At 39.3% G+C, this 19,883-nt stretch overlaps 1 protein-coding gene across 5 annotated transcripts in view; it reads right to left on the bottom strand.

Annotated features, from left to right (window-relative positions):
• Window positions 1-19,883, bottom strand: part of gria3a (glutamate receptor, ionotropic, AMPA 3a) — an 80,643-nt gene that overhangs the window by 43,056 nt on the left and 17,704 nt on the right. For all 5 annotated transcript variants that reach the window (XR_003040203.2, XM_017435863.3, XM_017435861.3 and 2 more), the window contains exons 3-4: window positions 19,196-19,435; window positions 1,275-1,462 (exon numbers count right to left, since the gene is read on the bottom strand). Coding sequence is in view for 4 of the 5 variants with exons in the window: in XM_017435863.3 (XP_017291352.1) it covers window positions 1,275-1,462; window positions 19,196-19,435 (428 nt within the window). In the remaining variant the exon portion in view is untranslated. The remainder of the gene's footprint in view (window positions 1-1,274; window positions 1,463-19,195; window positions 19,436-19,883) is intronic.

Genomic DNA, 19,883 nt, shown 5'->3' with positions numbered 1-19,883 from the left:
AAAAAAAAGCCCTCTGGCTTAATGAGACAAGAGTTGGCAACAATTCTATGCAGTCAACTTATCACCAACACCTCTACAGTCAAAAACAGCGATTGCTGCATCTTTCTGTGGGGATAGCTTCTGTCATTCTTTGTTCTCACTGACTATTCAGGATTAAAAGACAGCATAAAAATATGAAGCAAAATGAAATGAAAACATCAGAAGTACTAAAGAGCTCAGCCAGAGGCGAAGGTTCCTTTTTTTAACAGGATGAAAATTCACAGAAACCCCAACTTCAGAAAAACTAAATTCCTGGTAACATTTGGAGGATCTGTATAGAGACCTGAAAATAACTACACACTAATGCTCTGCATCCAATCTGACTGAGACTGGCTGAAGAGTGGAAGACACTTCCAAAAGAAAGATGTGCCAAGTTTGTGTTCCCAAGAGGACTTATTGCTGCCATTACTCCAGCACAAAGTGAAGTGTGTGACTATTTATGTAAATTATGTATTTGTGTATTCATTTTTACAAGAGTATAACAAATTACGTTTGATAAGAACTATGTACAGCTTCAGGACATGAAAAAAAGGAATCTATTTCATAATGCAGAAAATGTAAAAGGGACTAGAAATTTTCAGAAACGTGCTTCAGCCGCTTTTATTTTGAGCAGTCTGGGCTAAGACCATCCAATAGCAATTACATATCACAACACAGGTAAGTGAGAAGATTCCCAATTAATCTACAATTTGCACGTTTAACATTAAAATAGTCTCTGCAGTACAGGGACGGTGAGCAAACCACATAATCAAACACTGAATGAACGCTTGCAGGAGTTGACGATCACCTAGGAAACACAGATGAGCAGGCTGTCTGATTCCTCCACATGAAGTAAGCCGTTTCTTTCTCTCTCACACACGCACACAGCGATAACGGGCTTTAATTGAATGTACCTGGCTTACCTGTTTAAACATGATTTCCAAATGAGAGCGCTGAGTTGTGAGGCAATCATGATGCTCTCTGGGAGCTCGGGGAAATGACAAAGAATGAGGGAAAAGTGGAGAGTGCCAAGGAAAGTGGCCTATTTCGCAGAGTGAGTAAATGGAGGAATGAAACTAGAATTTCTGGAACAAATGCTTATCGCCCACCACCTTACGTGCCACTTTTAAACAAAGATCTTGGATGACCTGTTAGCGCTCAGTCTCTCCTGACCTTCGAGTACAGTTTTATTTCCAACGTGCTACTTTTTCCTCAAGTAAAGCCGGCTGAACTGCCAGCATGTGCTGCCTCTGTACCTGCTGCAGCATCAAGTTGATCCTCTCCACCTCACAGTCAATGAGAAAACGTTTCTCCTGCCGGCGGTCCATCTCCTCGATGATGCGTCTGTACTCTGTGGGGTCCACCACATTCCCGACCGAGCGAGCTGTCACCTGCCAGTTATTGGCTACGGCCGACTCCATAATGGCCTGGAGAATTGCAAAACCTGTGGGAGAAGAGGAGAAAGGGCTGCATCACAGAAGTGCTTTTTTAGATTTCAGAGCACACGTGCATACAAAAAAAAAATAATAATAATACGTGGAGAGAATCCAAATGGATGAGGAGAAACAAAAGAACTGTGAGAGTGTTCAGCAATGTTTAATTCCTATGCATTGTTCACATGTGTGAACAATAAAATCCTCCTGTGAGCGCTGCTTGCAGACATGAAATGGCAAAGCAAATGGAGGCAGAAAAGGCATTCAGCAAGTAATCACAGTAGCGTCATGGAGCATGGCAAAGTGGTTAGAGAATACACCCGGTCTCTATTTAGGTGGATTTTTTTTAAGTCATCCTCTGACAATGAAAAACAATTTAAACAACTATTGTACAGGAAGGTCACTAGAAAATAGGCAGCAGTGTTTCAGTCTGAATCCAGGCACACAGAAATAAAATAAAGCAACACAAACATGCTCCTGCAATCAGCTGTTTACACAAGATGTTTTATTTGTTCTGTACTTTACTGCTAATGATTCCTCTTCAAGAGTAATCTTAGGGACAAACGTTCTAAGGCTCTGAAAATAAACATTTTCTCAAGAGTGAAGAATGCTGCCACAAAAGATGAAGGTGAATATGTGGCACCTCCACCGTAAAAAGCAGGGTTACGGGGCATAATTAACTACTGAATAGAAAATGGCGGTCTTTGCTCTTTGCTGCCTGAAAGAAGAATTCAAACGCACAAATTTAAGGCCAAGGATTTACACAAACCACATGTGGCTTGCACTAAACCTAAAGCCTTGAAACGGTCTGCTGAAAAGGCACAGAAAGCACAAACCTGAACATTGTGTTTACTTTGCAAAGGCTGACTGCGACATGTGATGAATTAGTGTGCGAGGCAGAGGAAAGGAAGAAGCTGAGCTGACAGTAACCTGGCTGAGCCTCGGTACAATGGTGCAGCACTTAGAACAGCTCTATTAATAGTTCACTAAACAGTGATTTTATGACCAGCAGCCATGACAGGTGAGCTTTAAAATCAGATGGACACAGACACATTTATTAATACAAACCAGAGTTACACCTGGAAATAAATCAAATGTTAAATTAAAGCAATAAGATCATGTCAGACATGTTTTAAATTTTCTAATAACACTGCAAGAAGATGAAACTGTGGCATTTTTACTGAGCTGTTGAAATTTCATACCAGCCAATGCCTAATATTGAACATATTTTGCCCAGCGACAAAATTATAAGTACTAAGAAAAAAAACCATCATGTAGAAATACTGTAGTTGGGAAATAACAGAGCAAGGAAATGGAGAACATACTTGTAAATCAGGACATTTTCATTATCTACGGAACGGTGCACAGAATGTGGTGAAATGTATAGTGGCAGAAACTCATTATAAGACATATTGGGTGCGATGGCTAAAGACACTCTGCCGGTGCACTAATGTTGACTGAAGAAAATAAGCGATATCACACAGAGTGCTACTGTACTCCTGGCCTTCAGAGAACAGATAAAACTCCTAATTGCACAAAATAATAGATATTATTCGAGCAGCTGAAAAAGGGGGTGTGAAAAAATATTTATGTAAATGTGCATCGGAGCCTCTCTGCTGGGACAAAAACATTACATATAAAAAATGCTGAATGGCAATTTCCTCGTGGTTCAATTTCGGACTTCAAACCAAACAACTTTACTACTGAAACTATTTACATGCAGTATTTTGTAAGATTTATAAATATATATATATATATATATATATATATATATATATATATATATATATATATATATATAAGCATTTAGATGTCAATGTTTATGATTAAAATACTGTGTTGAGTAGGCTAATACACTATAATAAAGGAACAATAATAAAAAAAATGAAAATCCTTTTTTCAACTCTTTTCTTCATTTCCTAAATTACTGATTTAGTTTTGCTAAATTACACCTGAATTTTAGGATCTGGTTCATCGAAAAGGGCAGCTGTGGCTCAGTGGTTAGGGCAGTTGTTCTCCAGTTAGAGAGTTGCAGGTTTGATTCCTGGCAGGAGTCACAAGTCGAATGTCCCTGAGAAAAAATCCGAACCTCTCATTGCCTTCTGTGTGTGCCTCATCGGTGTATGAATGGAGCTTAAAGCACTGATTAGTCTCCATAGAATGATTTATTCAGATTAGCTTTGTAGAGATTCAGTGCTGTATAAATGTGTGTGTGGATGGGTAAATGAGGGCACAGATTGTGTTGTAAGGCACGTTGAATAGACTGATTGGCCAGAAAGGCGCTATATAAGTACAGTCCGTTTACCATTTGAAAAGTTGGTTTTTAATCTGTTAGACTTCAGCTTAATATTTTACCTTCAAAGTCCAGATCACATGTGGAATTTGAAACAAGAAGCCTGTCTTTTTACAAAAAAGTTCTCTTATTAGAGAGCAGTTTAGGGTTTGCAGCAGCTTAAATCCTGCGTAGCTTTATTGAATTGTTTTGGTCTGAATGGTGTTTTTAAAGCTAGAATAATTTCCTCTCGGACTTTTTAATGATTTGAGGTCTTTTTCCATGTAAAAAACCCCTATCACCTGTTTTTATATTTACCAACTCTCCCATTGACATGATTACTCATCATAACAAATGTCAGAAAGTGGCAGATGTCCCCGCAGAGATGACTCAGTAAACACAAACCAGAAAAGAAAACTTTTCAAAAATCAGTCATACCAGAAAAATATTCAAATAATATGACCAGAGCTAATGCAACAGGCTGATACTAATGCAATGCTTTTTTGTGAAGTCCATTCTAGACGCGGACTGGATTTGCCATGATGCAAAAGAAAATTCTCACAAGGACGTGGAAAGGGTTCTGAATCATTAATAAAGTTTGCCTCTTTAACTTTCAGAAGCAAATAATCAGGACTTAGTATGTGGCACTACGTGTGCAGTGTGCACTTGCAATTTGCCCGTTTCAACCTGACTAATCATTTCTGTCTGATTGCTCCCAGAGCAAAAAGGAAACAGCTGCTGTTAACTGGTTTAGTCACTTACTGGTTATCGTAATAGATGTGTAAGTCGACATGTTCCCAACAGAGCTACTAAGCATTCAGAACGCAGCGACTTGGCTGACACGTCCGCCCCCCTCCTCCCCTTTTCCTGCTGGTGACCTTCACCATGAAGTGCTCACCAGACAGCACTCAGATCAGGTTTGGCCTTTAAAGACAAGTGGCTCTCACTGTGTGCCGCCACATTAGTCACTCGGGGGGTCTACAGAGGGAAAGGAGACCAGGATTTACATGTCTAATCCGCAGAGAGGCTAAGGGTTGTCGTGCGACATGTGGGCGCACAGGGAGGAGTCTGATGATTAATAAGACTTCAGATTAGATTTGATCAGTCTAAAATTGCAGAAACCTGAGTTTCCTTTTCACATCAGCGATTCCAAAACAAGAATCCTGTCTTTTATATCACTAATGGAAGAGGATCTGCTCCGCTCCCAGCATGCTGACACACGGTTCTGAACATTATAAGCTGGGATACGCCTGACAATTTGAAATATGTTAGTTGCTGCTTATGGAAAAGGATTTGGTGGATTTACAAATGTTCCCCTTGAGACTGTTATTTTCTTCTTCATTCACACACTAAGCTAAGCTGGATATTTTGGATTTCAACATTTGTACTGTATGAGCAAGTTGATGTTGATATATTAGGTGAACTTACAGTTAAAGATAAGTGGAAATAAAGCAAAAATTCAGCTGTGTATTCTGATTTCTTGGTCTCTTGTGCTTTGTCAGCTGGCACACGGATGACTCACAGTTTTGGTTGACTTTGTAAACAGATGGTACACTTTACAACAGCCAGCAGGAAGGACAACCATTAAGGGCATTTTACAAAGTCAATTATACGGCACTGACCTGAACAATGATACATATTCAGAATCAGGAGCATATTGGAACAGGACTATATATAGCACAATATCACACATCTCTCGCACAAGTGTGGTGATGTGATTCACCATACAACCTTGATGGTGGGGGGATTATGGATCGTTTAAGATGACGCTGACGCGCCGCAAAGTTTTGAAACATAAACAAAACACTTTCCAACGCCACGGGGACTTCAGCTTCGATAAGCTCTCTGCTTTCATTTTAAAACTCGTACTTGGGTGCTCTTAAGTATCAAGAGGGATATTTCATTGGGGGGGAGGGGAGAAAAGTAAGGTCTGTAAAAGCAAAGAACAAGCTGAAGTGATTGTTCAGATGTTTTGAAGAGGGGTTCTAAGGAAAGTTTATGAACAGTTAACATCTTATCTGTTGTAGACGGCTCTTACAGCTGGTTCAAGCAAGCTCAAGACCAAAACACATTGCTGTTGCTTTACAACAACTTCAAAGTCAAACATTTTGTAGTGGTTCAAGCTAACTCTGTCTCATAAACCTTTACATTTATTCTGGCAGAAACATTATGATATTCCTACCAGAGGTGCCCCAGTTGTATCAGTAGTGATACGTCTAGATGTTGCTTCTATTTGCATAAGAAACCCTTACAGTTCTACCTAAATACCAATGTAATGTAAAGCTGGGGTTTATAAAGAAGTGTTCAGTGGTGTAAAGTAGTGTTGGTACCACTTGAACAAGCTGTTAGTTCATCAATCCAATCAGACTCTATTTCTCCAAACTGAGGCTGTTCAAAGAGCTATCTACAACAGGTAAGACATTATTTGCTCCTGATCTTTCCACAGAACCCCATTTCGAAATATCTGAACTTTTGTTTTAAGGTGTCCTAATAACATCTGGTTATTCTAATATTTTCTCATGAAATAGGCTACTTTTAGAGGTGTTGCTGGTGCAGCTTTTGGTTAATGGATAGGCCTGTTTCATGGCAGATATTTTCACTTGAAACAGTAGCTGAAGCTCAGGTGTATTAATAAGGGCTGCATTTACCTTTTGCAGCTGTACCTGCTGGTTGTTTTGTAAATAGTCTAACGAAGATGCAGCTCACATTAAAAAACCTGCACTTTCCTTACTTTTCCAAGTGTCAGCTGTGAAATCAGCCTGTTATAGACACCTGTTCCTCTGCCTGATTAATAAACACACCTGCTTCAACTTGTTTGTGCCCTTAGGAAAGCAACACACCTGGTCCCTTTTTTTACAGTGCAGTGGAAACATTTTCACACTAAAAAACTCATAAAGACAGTTTAGTTACAAAGAGCTTTCTTAAGGAAAGACATTTCTGTTATTATGACAACGTGTGTCTCAGAAATGAGCAGCTTTAGTTTACTAAATCAGGTCCTACATAAGTTGGTTTAACGTTAGGCGGGAAAAAATACACAGTAAATTTCCTAAGGCACAAAGTATCTCCAAAAGGCCAAAATGTCAGTTATAGCATGTTTGTGTACGAAATCTTAGCAAACATGGCAAATACAGCATGAAAAACAAATAAGCCTATAGTGACGCGATACATGTTTCCCATGAAATTCAGTCTGCACCAGCACTTGAGCGGACAGTTTGCTCTTTTATCAGCCCATGGCTGTAATCACCTTTTACAGACTGCTCCTCAAAGAGAAACAAAGGAAGGAGACGACTCCTCTTGAAGAGATTAGGGGTGACATGAAGCAGGCCGGTGACGTGGCAGCCACGCTTTAAACATTTTGATGTCACGCAAATGAGTTTGACAACTTGCTGTAGGAACCACTCAGGTCGTGCGACAAGCTGCATGAGCTGTCCGCATACTTCTAGAAACTTTTCACAAAGGGTAACAAATACATGTTGTCAAACTGCTGCTGAGGTTAGATCCTTTAGAGTCATCAACCCATGCTGATAATGCACTGCATATTGTGTTAATGCTATAAAAAGTAAAGCTTTTAAACTGTTTTTTTTTTTCCTCTGGAGTTTGTCCGCGAAATCCACCCAAACAAATGCCTAAAGATGGTTTGGGTGGGAAGCACAATATACGGTTGGCCTGTATGTGGGATTCTCTTGAATATATGAGCTCAGTAGCCCACACAGCTCTGCCAAGGCGATCAGTATGTTCTCCTCTGATATGGTATTATGCACAGCTTAGAGGACTGGCTTTATGGAGCAGTTTAAGGTTCTAATGTGAACAACAAAAAAAAAATCACAGATCACATTTGCTGCACTTTGAATAAGGGATCTTCTTAGTGACAAACTTCTGTACATCACTGGCTGTTTTTAGCTTAAATTACCTAACTTGAACTTTTGCTCAGGCCTAGATTTCTATGAGATATATGATCAAATTTAGAATTAAACGTAAACCAGGAGATTTAGTTCCTCTGTGACTGACTGTCTGGAAGAAAGAGACTGACTGAAGTCGGTTTGGCGCCGGGCCGCGTGTCTCTTCCTGAGAATCTCGGGCAGAGGATCACATGACGGCTGAGCGTGGTGTGGAGTCTCAACTGTGACTCAGTCATCGTCCCCCTCCCCTCCCCTCCCCTCCCTCCCTGGAGAAGGTGACCTCTTTAAAATTCTCTTGCAGGCATCTGAAGAGCGCCGTTGTCATGGGATGCCCAAAGCTGAGCGTGACACCAAAAAGAGGGCTCAGACAAAAGCAGCTGAACCCATTTCAGAGAAATCGCAAAAAAAATGAAAAAATCTTAGACCTACTAAGCGGCTCCACGAAGAAAACAGCTTTCAGTGGGCAAAGCTCACGCAGGCAATGAATTAAAGGGATTCAAGTTGGCAGATGACAGGAAAAGTTCACATCTGAGTACAATTAGCCTAACAACACTCATTCTGAATGCAGAGAAATCCAGATAACAGCCCTCTGCTCCAAATTAGATTAAATGCAATAAGCAATGCGCCCCCAACACCACCCACTCCTGCCACACTTATGATCAGAGCTAATAAAACAGATTATTTCGACACTAATAAAAGCTGAAAACTAAGCTGCTGTAAAAATGTTGAAAATGCTTCCTGTTTTCTTTAATGTCAAGCTAGTCGGAAATCATGAAATAAGACTTTGCCTTTGTTGATTTAAAGATAAATCTGTATCCAAGTCAATCACACACATAATACAATAAGACATAAACTAGACACACACACATGCTCACCGCTTCTTTTTGTTTCTCCTGTTTTATAAAAGAAAAAAAATCACACCCTCCCACTTCTTAAATAAATAAAAATGGCATTTTCTCATGGAATCACTCATTACAACAGTCTCTTTCATAATGCAAAATTACTATTGTTTCAGTGTTTTTCATTATTCTTGAAGAAAGGGTCTTGAAAAATATGAGCATCAGCTGAGGAATCATAAAAAGAGCCAAAAACCTAATAAAGCAGATGGCTCTGAGGTGATCACCTGGTCTCATATTAAACAGACTGAACATGACACTCTCGATCTGACAGAGAGGGGGAAAAAATGAAGCTGGGCTCTAAATTTGACAAGTTAAAAAGCATTTGATGCCTCTGACAGTTGCCTGTGGCGTGTGCATTTTTTTTTTTTTTTTACGTAAGAGAAGCACACAGGCTGTGCTGACTTAAGTGTTCCTTCTCTCACTTTACATCTCCATAAGATGCAGCTGCTCTTTTGTCTCTGAGCAGCTGAGGGAACAACGCCAAGCTGCAGAGAGAAAAAATAAATCTTTATTTTAGCTGAGCCTCGTGCTACCTTCCACATTCACCTTCTGAGCTAAAGGGACGCCAAGTGCTGGGTAGCTCTGATTCATCTTCCTGTTTTAAGTGGGGCATTATAAATCAAACAAAGGAGAAAAGTAAGAACTAATCACAAATATGAGAAATGGAAATGATTTACTTGATTTCAAGACATCTGAAGTCTCTGATTACATTTCTGGGTCTGCTTGTAATCGCTAAAAGGTCTAACACTCCTTGAAAGAATGCATCCTGCCTTTCAGAAGTGATGGATTTGTATTCATTTGGTCAAACCTTGAAAAAAAACATCAAAATCTCACACAATATGTTAGGGATGAATCTCAGCTACTACCACAACAAATTTGTGCTCAAAAGCTGCAAAATTGACTGAATTATAGCCACTTTTTGTGTGTTTTCTAAGTTCAGTTGGCTGTGGTAGCCATCTTAAATTCAGTTGGCTTCAAAACTTAATCAGTTACATTAAGTGATTACTTTCTGAGAGTTTTATTAAAATCTGTCCAGTGATTTATGAGATGTTTTACTAAGAGACAAATACACGTGCGAACACATGCAGATAGAAACATTATCGCCCACTTTTCGCCTTTTGGCAGTGGGCAGATAAATAACTGAGACAGACATTAGTTTTATCAAGCTGTAAACTCCTGTTCAACACTGTTACAGATTTAACAGCCTTGACTGTGGCCTGTTATATTCATGCAGATACAAGCCACACATTATAACCCTTATAAATCTTCACAATAAACTGCTGGTACGTTGCATTAGCCTTCCTTCACAAGCCATGTCGCCACCTTTTGTAATGTTGATTCAACTGCAATCTGATCATCTTGTTTATGTTTGTTAAGGAGGATTAGCTTTCTTGGCACGATCCTCATTCAGATTTAATGAGAGAAAATCCTTTCCTATAAAAAGAAAACCAAATTTCTCACAGATAAATGGTAACTGATCTGCAGTCATAAACTAAAGTTTAACCTTGGGTTCTGCATAGAGTGTTTTTCTTGTTGCTATCCACATACCAATGATGGTAGAGATGCTATGCAAAGCACAGCAGCAGCAGAAGTAGGGGTGTGTTCAGAAGTATTTCAGAATACAAATGGACCAACCATATGCCCTGCATTTGCTGGATTTAAAAAAATATAGCTAAAGATTTTTTTCAGAAAATATACTGCTCAAAACAATAAATGTTAAAGGCGGAAGATTCATCTAAGAAATCATGTTGCCAACCGCCTTTCATGCTGGACTAAGATCATCTTAAAAAGTGATGGAGCTGTAGTTGTTTTGGTCAAATCTTTAAAATGACATCAATCATGATTTAGCGTAACCTGTTATGTGTTGACGAAAAATCTCAGCTTATACCACACCACATGTTAGCTCAGTATCTGTAAAATAGTCTGAGTTATAGCCAGGTTTTGTGTTTGCTCATGTTGATTAACTAATTAACTTTGGTGGCCATTTGGAATTGGGCTGACTCCCAAAGTTAATCAGCTGTAGTTGAACATTCTTGTGTTTTCTAAAGAGTTACTTGAGACCATCATCCTAAATTTGATTGACTCCTAATCAGTACATCAAATGGTTATTTGCTTAAAGTTTCATTAGGATCCATCCAGTGGCTCATGAGATATTTTGCTAACAGACAGAAAGTGTAAACTCCAACAGAAAATGGTAAAGTCTTAAACAAAGATCTTGCACAATTAGTAAGTGTTTTGACTATGTGGTGACAATGAGTCTCAGCTACTACCACACCAATTTTTAGCTGAATATCTGTGAAACTCTGGCTAAGTTATTGCCGTTTTTGTGTTTTCTAAAGTCATTGAGCTGGGGTGGCCATTTTCAATCAGGCTGACTCAAAATGGTAATCAGTTGTAGATGTGTATGACTACAATATGGAGTTTCCAAAAAAATCTATCTGGTGATTTATGAAATATTTTGCTAACCTAACAAACACACACACATACAAAAGCACTATTTTGCCTATTGGCAGCAGGCCATACTAATGAATAATGTTTATGGAATCATGCATAAAGATGGGAGAAAAAAAGTCTAATACAGTATTGAGAGTTGGAGGAACTGTCCAAGGTCCTGAAATATTTCAGCACATTCTTTTCATTATCATCATACAGCCTTTTTTATTGTATCTATCATTTTGTTAGATTGGAGAAGTGACTCATCCTAAATCCACTCTCTCTGCCTCACAGATTCAGTAATAACTTTTTCCAAACAGCTCGCCAGATATGCAGTGATGTTTAAAGTTCATTTTTAACTACTGGAGCAAATATTCTGCTTTTATTAAAATTTCTGTCGCTACATTAGTGTGTAACGTTCTCTGTAAGACTAGCCTTTCAGTCAATCTTTTCCAATAAGATATCTTCATTTTGACATAAGTAAAATATTGTATAAAATGTCTTTTGAAATAACTGCAGAAAAGCTTTTCGATCTCAGCTGACATATCTGTGATTTTGTTCCTAATATGGGTTTGATGCTGCAGTAAAGAGCAGAAGTGTCTACATGATTTAGTTGTTGTTGTTGTTGTTGTTGTTTTTAAGCTGCTCTGCCTCTGCATGCTCGAATGTCTGCGGATCAGTTGGTGCCATTTTGGGCGTTTGGCAGAGCAGATCAGGAGCATCATAAGGGAGGAGGTTTGGTTGGTGCAGAAACACTCAGAGACAGCCAACGCCTCAGCTGCATCTTCTCAGTGAATGCACACAGCTCTTTGAGGTTTTCATCAATGAGGTCAACATGCACAAATCACACATACAGACCAACATGCAGCTTTCACACTCCCTCTCCAAACACACTCCATTACAGAATAAACAGATAGGCAACATGACACTCACAGAGGATTTCAGATTTATTCAGCATGAGTTAAATGATTATGAAACAAAAAGACACTCTTTGGTCGTTCAAGCTTATTACACTTGACATTTGAGCCTAATCTTAAAGATTAACATTGCCCTCCATCAAAGGTGGAAGGATGACGTTCTGTGTGTGAACACAGGAGTTTGTTTGTCTGAACTGTTAGATAAATATCTCATAAGCCAGTGGGTGATTTTTAATAAAACTCTCCAAGTAACCATTGGATGCACATCTGCACCTGATCAACTTTTGGATTCAACCACATTCAAGTTGGCCTCCACAGCTGAGTCGTTTTTGCAAACACAAAAAAGATTTTAACTAAGCAAGTTTTACTGCTATTTGGCTAGAATTTGTCATGTTAGTAGCTAAGAGTCAGCCCCAACTTGTACTGTAAGAGCTAACTGATCGTGCAAGGTTTGTTTTTAAAACTTTGCCATCAACTCTGTCTGCTAGCAAAAAAGCTCATGAACCAGGAGATGGACTTTAGCAGAGCTTTCAGAAAGTAATTACCAGGTACATTTAGAACTGATTAACTTTTAAATCCACTCCAATTCAGGACGGCCAACACAGCTATTCAACCTTAGCAAATACAAAAATGTCTATGACTCAGTCAGTTTTACAGATACTGAGCTAAAATACTTTGAGTGCAGCTCATTGCACAGCATCATTGCTAAAGACTATTGAAATCAACTTTGTCTGTCTGTTATCAAAATATCTCATCTACCACTGGATTGTCTTTTTTTTTTTCTTTTTGAAACTCTCAGAAAATAATCATTGAAAATATATCTGAAGCCAACTTAATTTAAGATGGCTGCCACTGCTAATTAACCTTAAGTACGACTTCATGTAATTTACAGATATTGAGCTAAAATTTGATATGGTCGTAGATGAGGGACATTCTCAACACGTATTCAGAATGCTAAAACAAAAAAGGTTTGACCAAAATGGACGATAACCCAATCGCTTCTCCTCACAACATGATTTCATTTCAAAACTTTGACAACTTTGCGATATGCATTTGTTCAAGGACTGCTAGGCCTTTATTTATTTTCTGTTCTCATGCTGTGATTGTCTTTGTTTCCCAGAATCATTTGAAAACACCTCTGTCACCAAAATCTTTTCCTTTCATGTTTCCCCACAGTTCTTTGCTCTCTGTTTGTTTACATGAGGCCAAACAAGAGTCCTTGAACAGATCTAGACAACAGCCCTCTTGAAGCAGATGAGCTTGACTGATGAATCAGATTGCCCCACATGAAGGGGGGGGTCTGAGCCTACGTGTCTGTCTCTATATGAACTTGCAGTAAGATGTTCACAGCTGCTTAGTACCACTGCTCTCTCTCTCTCTCTCTGTTTCTTTGTTAATCAGCCCGTGTGCCTGACTGCTGAGTGCAGCGCTTTAGCGGTGCACAATTAATCAGATGCTTCCTTGCGGAGATGAAACCAAAGAGACATTCAGCAGCAGGGCAGTGTGATTACACATCGAATGCAAATTCTCCTCCGATCCCACCGTCCCCCATTTGTCTGCAGGAGAAAAGCAGGAAAAGCTACCATTAGTGCTGTTAAAGAGTGCTCCTTCATTTTGATGGTAGCTAAAGATCTATTTTTCATTAAGCCGAGTTCATTAACCGGGAGGAACTGCAGAGTAATAGGATCTCTAACAAGTACATTTACTAAAGCATTGCTTTAATTCAGTTTTCAGCTACTTTAACCAGGTATGCTCACCTCAGGCTTTTAAAAACTTCTCTATTGAATTTCAGGTGGAAATTGTATACATACCTATATATGAATGCATTTATTTAACATCAAAATTGTATTTGTTTACTCCTTTTTCTCTGTGAGTTGCTACATCCGCATGCTGTATTTATGCCAGTGCGCCATTAAAATTATACAAATCTATATAATATGAAAAAAGGTGTTTCCATTATACAGTAGTTTGTTGCAAAGTGTTTCTGCTCAATGTCTTTGGTTAAGAAACTGGGTGCTTCTCAGTACATTTAATGACAAAAAAAGGTGCTTTTGAATCCAATTGTTCACTTGTTTCCTGTGAGAACAAAAGGCAGAAAAAAGTCAACTTATATTAGCAGAAAATACTGTGAATCAGCTTGCTAGAAATTTAAAACGCCATTTCATTGAGTGTAAAATTGGCATGTCTTTGAGTGCAGGTTGAGTCATCTGGATTTTTAAAATTACTCTCTTTTTGTCATAGATCAAACAGATACTAACATATCTAATGATGCACACTTACTCAGCACCTTTTGAACTTCATCTATGCCCTGCAAAACTCTTTACGGTAAAACTTTCATTCACTCATACACACCTCGTGGTATTTACTTTCACACTTTGTTTTTGTCTCTTTAGTCACACGCCATCAGAATTATCTGACGGCGTGATTTATCTGCCCTACCCAAAGACACTCTGAACACGTGGAAGCACTGGAGACCTGATACTTAATTAAATTATTTGATCTAATGATCTAAATCTTTATTGCATTGCATATAAAATGCTACTTAAAGGTATTAAAAGCTGACAGCGTGGTGTTTTTACATTTCACGCACTACTTAAACGCAGCGTACTTCTTAATTATGTGAGGTGATGGACATCAGAATCTCAATGGTTTTGGCCAAGAAAATGTAACTAACATAATTTTTCTCCATGATATTTATTTACACAATAATCAGCTGCAGGCGGTTCTTGCTGGTTTTGTCTGCTTGGAGGATTGTTCTCAGTCTTTTGGATTCTTTAGTTTTAGCTTCTCTTCCTGCGGTATCAGTTTTCAGTGAGTTTAATACAGAGCTTTGGTTTGGATCTAGCCTGCATCTGAGTTTGCTTGTCATTTGCTCGGTGTTTGGGTCATCCACCAATCCGTTACATTGTTTTTTTTGAACTGGAGACACTTTCACCTTAAAATTTGTTGGAGAAACCACACAAATGTGACAAATTAGTCATAAGACATTTAAATGATTATTTATGACTTTCATTATTTTACCTTTTAACTGTCAACAGGGTGTGTTTGTGGTACTTAAAAAAAGGAATGTCAAAGTGGAGTTTGCGATTTGCAGTAAATTTAGGTGGGAGAAAAAAATTAGGCAATTGTCCTTGGCCAGCTGGTACCGCCCAGTTGTTTTACAGTTCAAGAGGTTATTTTCTGCCTGAGACAATTATTTGATTTAATGAGGACATTTAATGGCCAACTACATATAACCAAGCATATTCAGTTACCAGCAGAGTTTTTCTTTGCTGTACTTCACCACAAATTTAGAGGCTTCTTTAGTTTTTTTCCTTTTTATATAATTTCTGCGTCTCCAGCGAGTCGCTCCTCGCCTGAGACGTGGACCGCATGAACCAGCAAGAGAACCCAGTAAGAAAAAAAAAAGCAGCTGGCAGAAAGTCTCGACTCAAAGCCTGATAATTAATTTAAACGTGTCAGTTGAAACGGTTTCAGTCGTTAGGCTGTCAGAGGAGGCCATCTCCAACATAAAAGTGAAGCTGGACCTATTTGATGTCGACACCGTTTCAAATTCAAAAATTTAATGTGAAGCTCATGCTTGGCCACATTAGGATGTAACTCTGGGCTTTTTTTTATTATCCATTATATTCCAAATCCCATCATACTGATGCTTATTTGATGAGTAACTCTTGCCTTTAGGCTTGAATTAGAAAAATTTCTTTCATGGTGTGTGATGAAAGCGTGATCACGGTCCACTTTCTCACAATCTAGATGGGTTACACAGCTGCATCATAATGATTTTTTTTTACTCATTCTAATTTGACTTTAGGATCCGTTTTGGCTTTGGTTCTGACAAAGGAGTGTGTGTTGTAAAGCAACAGACATTACTCACGGGCCCGGCATTGTTAAATGCCTCTGCAGCACATTACTGTCATTCTGCTCAGCCAGCTATTAACAGTCACATAAGCATTTCTCAAAGACTTACTGCTTGTCCCTCTCAGGGCCCTAAATACAGCCTTCTTCCTGTAATGAAGATTAAAGTGACATTTGGAAGAGTGGCGGCTACGCTGCTCCAAAGCATTGATAGGACCGAGTAAGATGAGCCAAAATATGGCGGGGGTGGGGGTGGGGGGAAGCAGCCTCTCAACTAACACAAGCTGTCCTGAAAGAAGGAGTCTATCTCAAATTAAAGGCCTTCCATTCCTTGAAGGAATACATATCGCCCGCCATCTTTTGTGCCAGACTTTTAAACTAAAATCAATTTATGTTGAGAAATGACAATTATAGCTTTTTTGGTGAAACAGCTATAATTGTCATTGAAAGTTCCAGTGAAAGTTAATCTTGTGTGAAATCATTAACTCTTGTGTGATCTGCTAGAGCTCAGCGTGTGAGCTGGGTATGACTCTCAGCTACTACGACACCAAATTTTAGCTCAATATCTGTAAGATTTACAGAGTTAAGGCAATTTTTATGTTTGCTAAGTTTCATTACCGATAGCAACCAACTTTAAATTGAGTTGACTCCAAAGGTTAATCAGTTGTAGATGTACACCCTATGATTACTTGGAGAGTTTCATTAAAATCTGTCCAGAAGTTGATGAGATATTTTGATAACAGACAAACACAGTTGACTCTGCCAAAAGTTTAGGCATAGATGTTGCACAGTGTGTAGTAATAAAGGAATCTCAGCTACTACCACAATAAAGCTTAGCTCAATATCTGTAAAACTGATGAGCCATGTTTGTATTTTCTAAGGTCAGTCAGATGTGGCAGCCATCTTGAATCAAATTGACAGTTAAAGTTAATCAGTTGAAGATGTACATCCAGTGATTCGGTTCTGAAGGTTTCATCAAAATCCATCAAATGGCTCCTGAAATATTTTGCTAACAGACAGACACAGTTGACTTCGCTGGGTAGTGGTGTTTTAAACAAAGTTTTAAACAAAGATCTTGCACAATCAGTTAGTGCTCAGAAATTAAGTGTGTGACGACTCTCAGATACCACCACACCAAATTTTAGCTCGGTTTCTGTAAGATTCGCTGAGATATAGCCTTTTTTTGTGTTTCTTAAAGTTGCTAAGTTGTGGTGGTCTTCTTGAATTGGGTTAACCCAAAAAGTTAATCAGTTGAAGATGTACATCCAGTGATTATTGTCTGAGAGGCTCATTAAAATCCAGTGGTTCATGGGACACAACAGACAAAACAAACACACAGAGATGTGGATAAAAACATCAAACGTCCGAATTTTGCCTTTCGACGGAGGGCAACTACAGATTTACGCTGCCTGCCACTGTGGGGAAGGATGACAGATGTCAGCTTCAACACAGCAGGTGAAAGAGGCCGACAAAGCGGAGAAGAGATAGTTGACACGACCAAAGAGAGTCTATAAACTTTGTTAAATGTTTCGTCTCAATCACAGCAGACAACCAATTATCAGCCTCCCTGCGATCTGCATTCAGCAGATCAATAAAGTCGAGGTTCGCCCTCATGTGGGAGCTATAACAACCTCCCTAATGAGGTCAAACACATCTCTGAACATATACATCACAGCTGCTGGATGGAGGGTTGCTGCTCAACAAGCTCCTTCACACCGAATATCCACACATTTGTTTTCTGAAAGGGTTGCTGCAGAATTTAGGAATGCAAAATAAAATGCATTTATAAAAATAAAGCATTGGTGCTCAAATGTGAGACACTGACAAGGTATGCAGAACTAGTTTGAATGCAAAGGATGTATGGAATAAACTATAAATATAAAAGCAACTGAGTCAGCATCCACACAATAAGGCTTCCTAAATACCCTCAAGTTCTTGACCTTAACTGTTTTGAAATGATGTGAATCATGCTTAAAGGTTATGTCAGTTCAAGGAAATCAACTAAAAGAATTTATTTCATTTAGAAGAATGATCCAACTCGATCCAAAAGTTTGTATATAGCTGTCAAAAACGTCTGGTTAAAGTATGATAATCAGTGTGTACTCTGAGTGTATAATTTTGACTCTTTTTGAACTTTGGAAAAGTCACAAGAAAATTTGTGCACAATATTTTTTTTCTTACTGTACATCTGCTTCTAACTAAAGACCCAACCAAATAAATTACTGCAAAGCTTTGACATTTCTGCCTATAGGGAGTGTGTAAACTTCAAATGAGAACTGCATCTTTGCTGCTCCAGCTGAAGGATGACTGGCCTGGGGTCTGTTTCATAACAAACTATTCTGCTGCTTCTTAACACCTACAGATGATGACCCCGCAGAGCCCCCATCTCCGTATAGAACTGGTCCGTGTGTGAGGAGCCGGAGGCCACGAAACACATGGAAAAGTTGTGTGCTCCTTTTTACATAATCCAATTAGAGCTAAATGATTATCAGACAGTGCGCAGGATTACGGACTCAGACGGCTGCAGTCAAACAGCAGCGGATCAGCACCACCTGCGAATGACTCATTTACCAGAAGGAAGGAACTACTGAGTGCCTCTCTGTGGAGGATTCACCCACATAGAGCAGTAATTTAGGATCATTACTGATATAAAATAAAATGTATTTGACAACTTGGGATGAGGATTGAGATAAAGGATTTGCATATTAAAGACTGAACATATACAGTGAATAAAAACCCATCTGCGTGAGATGGGTGTTTATTCTTTCTGCGGTCGGATGTTTCTGCGAATGCACATCTTGTCGGTGTTTTCCGATGGGGGCGGCGGCAGGCGGAAGCACCTGCTATGGTCCCAAACACCACGTCCTACTTTCTCAAGTTTATCTCATCTTACCATTTTTGACCATATATAGAAATATGACAAATTATATGGGATCCGGGAAGTTGAAGTCAGACAGGGACCAACATCTCCATAGGCTGGGCCCAGGATGTATGTAGGTCTTATCCCCCTCCGTGTTAACGAACACTAGGATTGTGTGTGTGGGGCAGGGGGGACTTAAAGCCCCACAGTGCTCATATTCAGACTCTGGTTCCAAAAATACAACGGCAGCCTCCATAAACTGGATCCTGCCTGCTTCAATTACCAACAATGACAAAAGGTAAGGACATTTGGTTTCTACGTGTATATATATATATATATAGCTGATGTGTCTGACTGGAAACAGCTTTGCAAAACACTAATTTCTTATTAAATGTTAATATTTTCTTTTCGATTTCCGAAGACACTTTGGGCCTTAGAATGCCTTCAGAGATAGTGATGCCACAGCCAACCATGATAGCGTTTCTAAAGAATATACTATGGGTCAGTATAAGAAAATAATCTAAGTGTTTAAGTGTACTGTGGATGTATTTTCACTCAAAATATTGTGTACTTTTTAAAAGTGTACTTCTCGCAGCAGGGCACTCTCACCTCTGTCGGTGTCGTAAAGATAGACGAACCTCTCCCACTTGTAATGATCCAGCAGGCTGAGAACAACCCCCTTCAAACTGGGCCTCATTTGGAGGACAAACTGCACATCAGCATCGATGGGGAAGCTGGGCGTGATGAAGGATGTGTGCAGAGCCCCGCAGAAGGAGGTCAGCGTGTTCATGGACTTCCGGTCATAGAAGCCAAAGATGGCGTAAACTCCTCTGGAGAACTGGGAGCAGACTGGTGACACAGATAAAAATAAAAAAAAGAGAGAGCATTTGGGTCACAGATAAAACAAACTGGTTCAGGTGCAAGTTTTGAACTACTTTGCTGGTTAAAGTTGATTATTCTGCTAAATCTAAGTGTAGGAGGGTAGGTGTTTAATGTAAGTTTAAGATGGGTGGATTTAAACGGCATTAATCATGTGAGCAAAGTAGCATCTAGCTAAATAAACGTTTGCCATGTGGGATGTCTGCTCCCCGTGGCTGTACTCTGCTGCCCTTCACTTCTCCTTCCTGTAAATGCAACTGCTTGGTTAATCAACCAGAACTAATGGGGAACTCAGTGCACCGGACACATCTTTTAATGGACAAATACCCTGAAACATGAGCATGCAAATGTTCCAGCGCTGGGCTGTGCAGCACAATAAAAGATTTATAACAACCTTATCTGTGCCCATCTGCAGCCT

This window comes from Kryptolebias marmoratus, linkage group LG13 (genome assembly GCF_001649575.2).
Source record: "Kryptolebias marmoratus isolate JLee-2015 linkage group LG13, ASM164957v2, whole genome shotgun sequence".
Taxonomy (NCBI): domain Eukaryota; kingdom Metazoa; phylum Chordata; class Actinopteri; order Cyprinodontiformes; family Rivulidae; genus Kryptolebias; species Kryptolebias marmoratus.
This window is presented reverse-complemented; position numbering and strand designations above follow the sequence as displayed.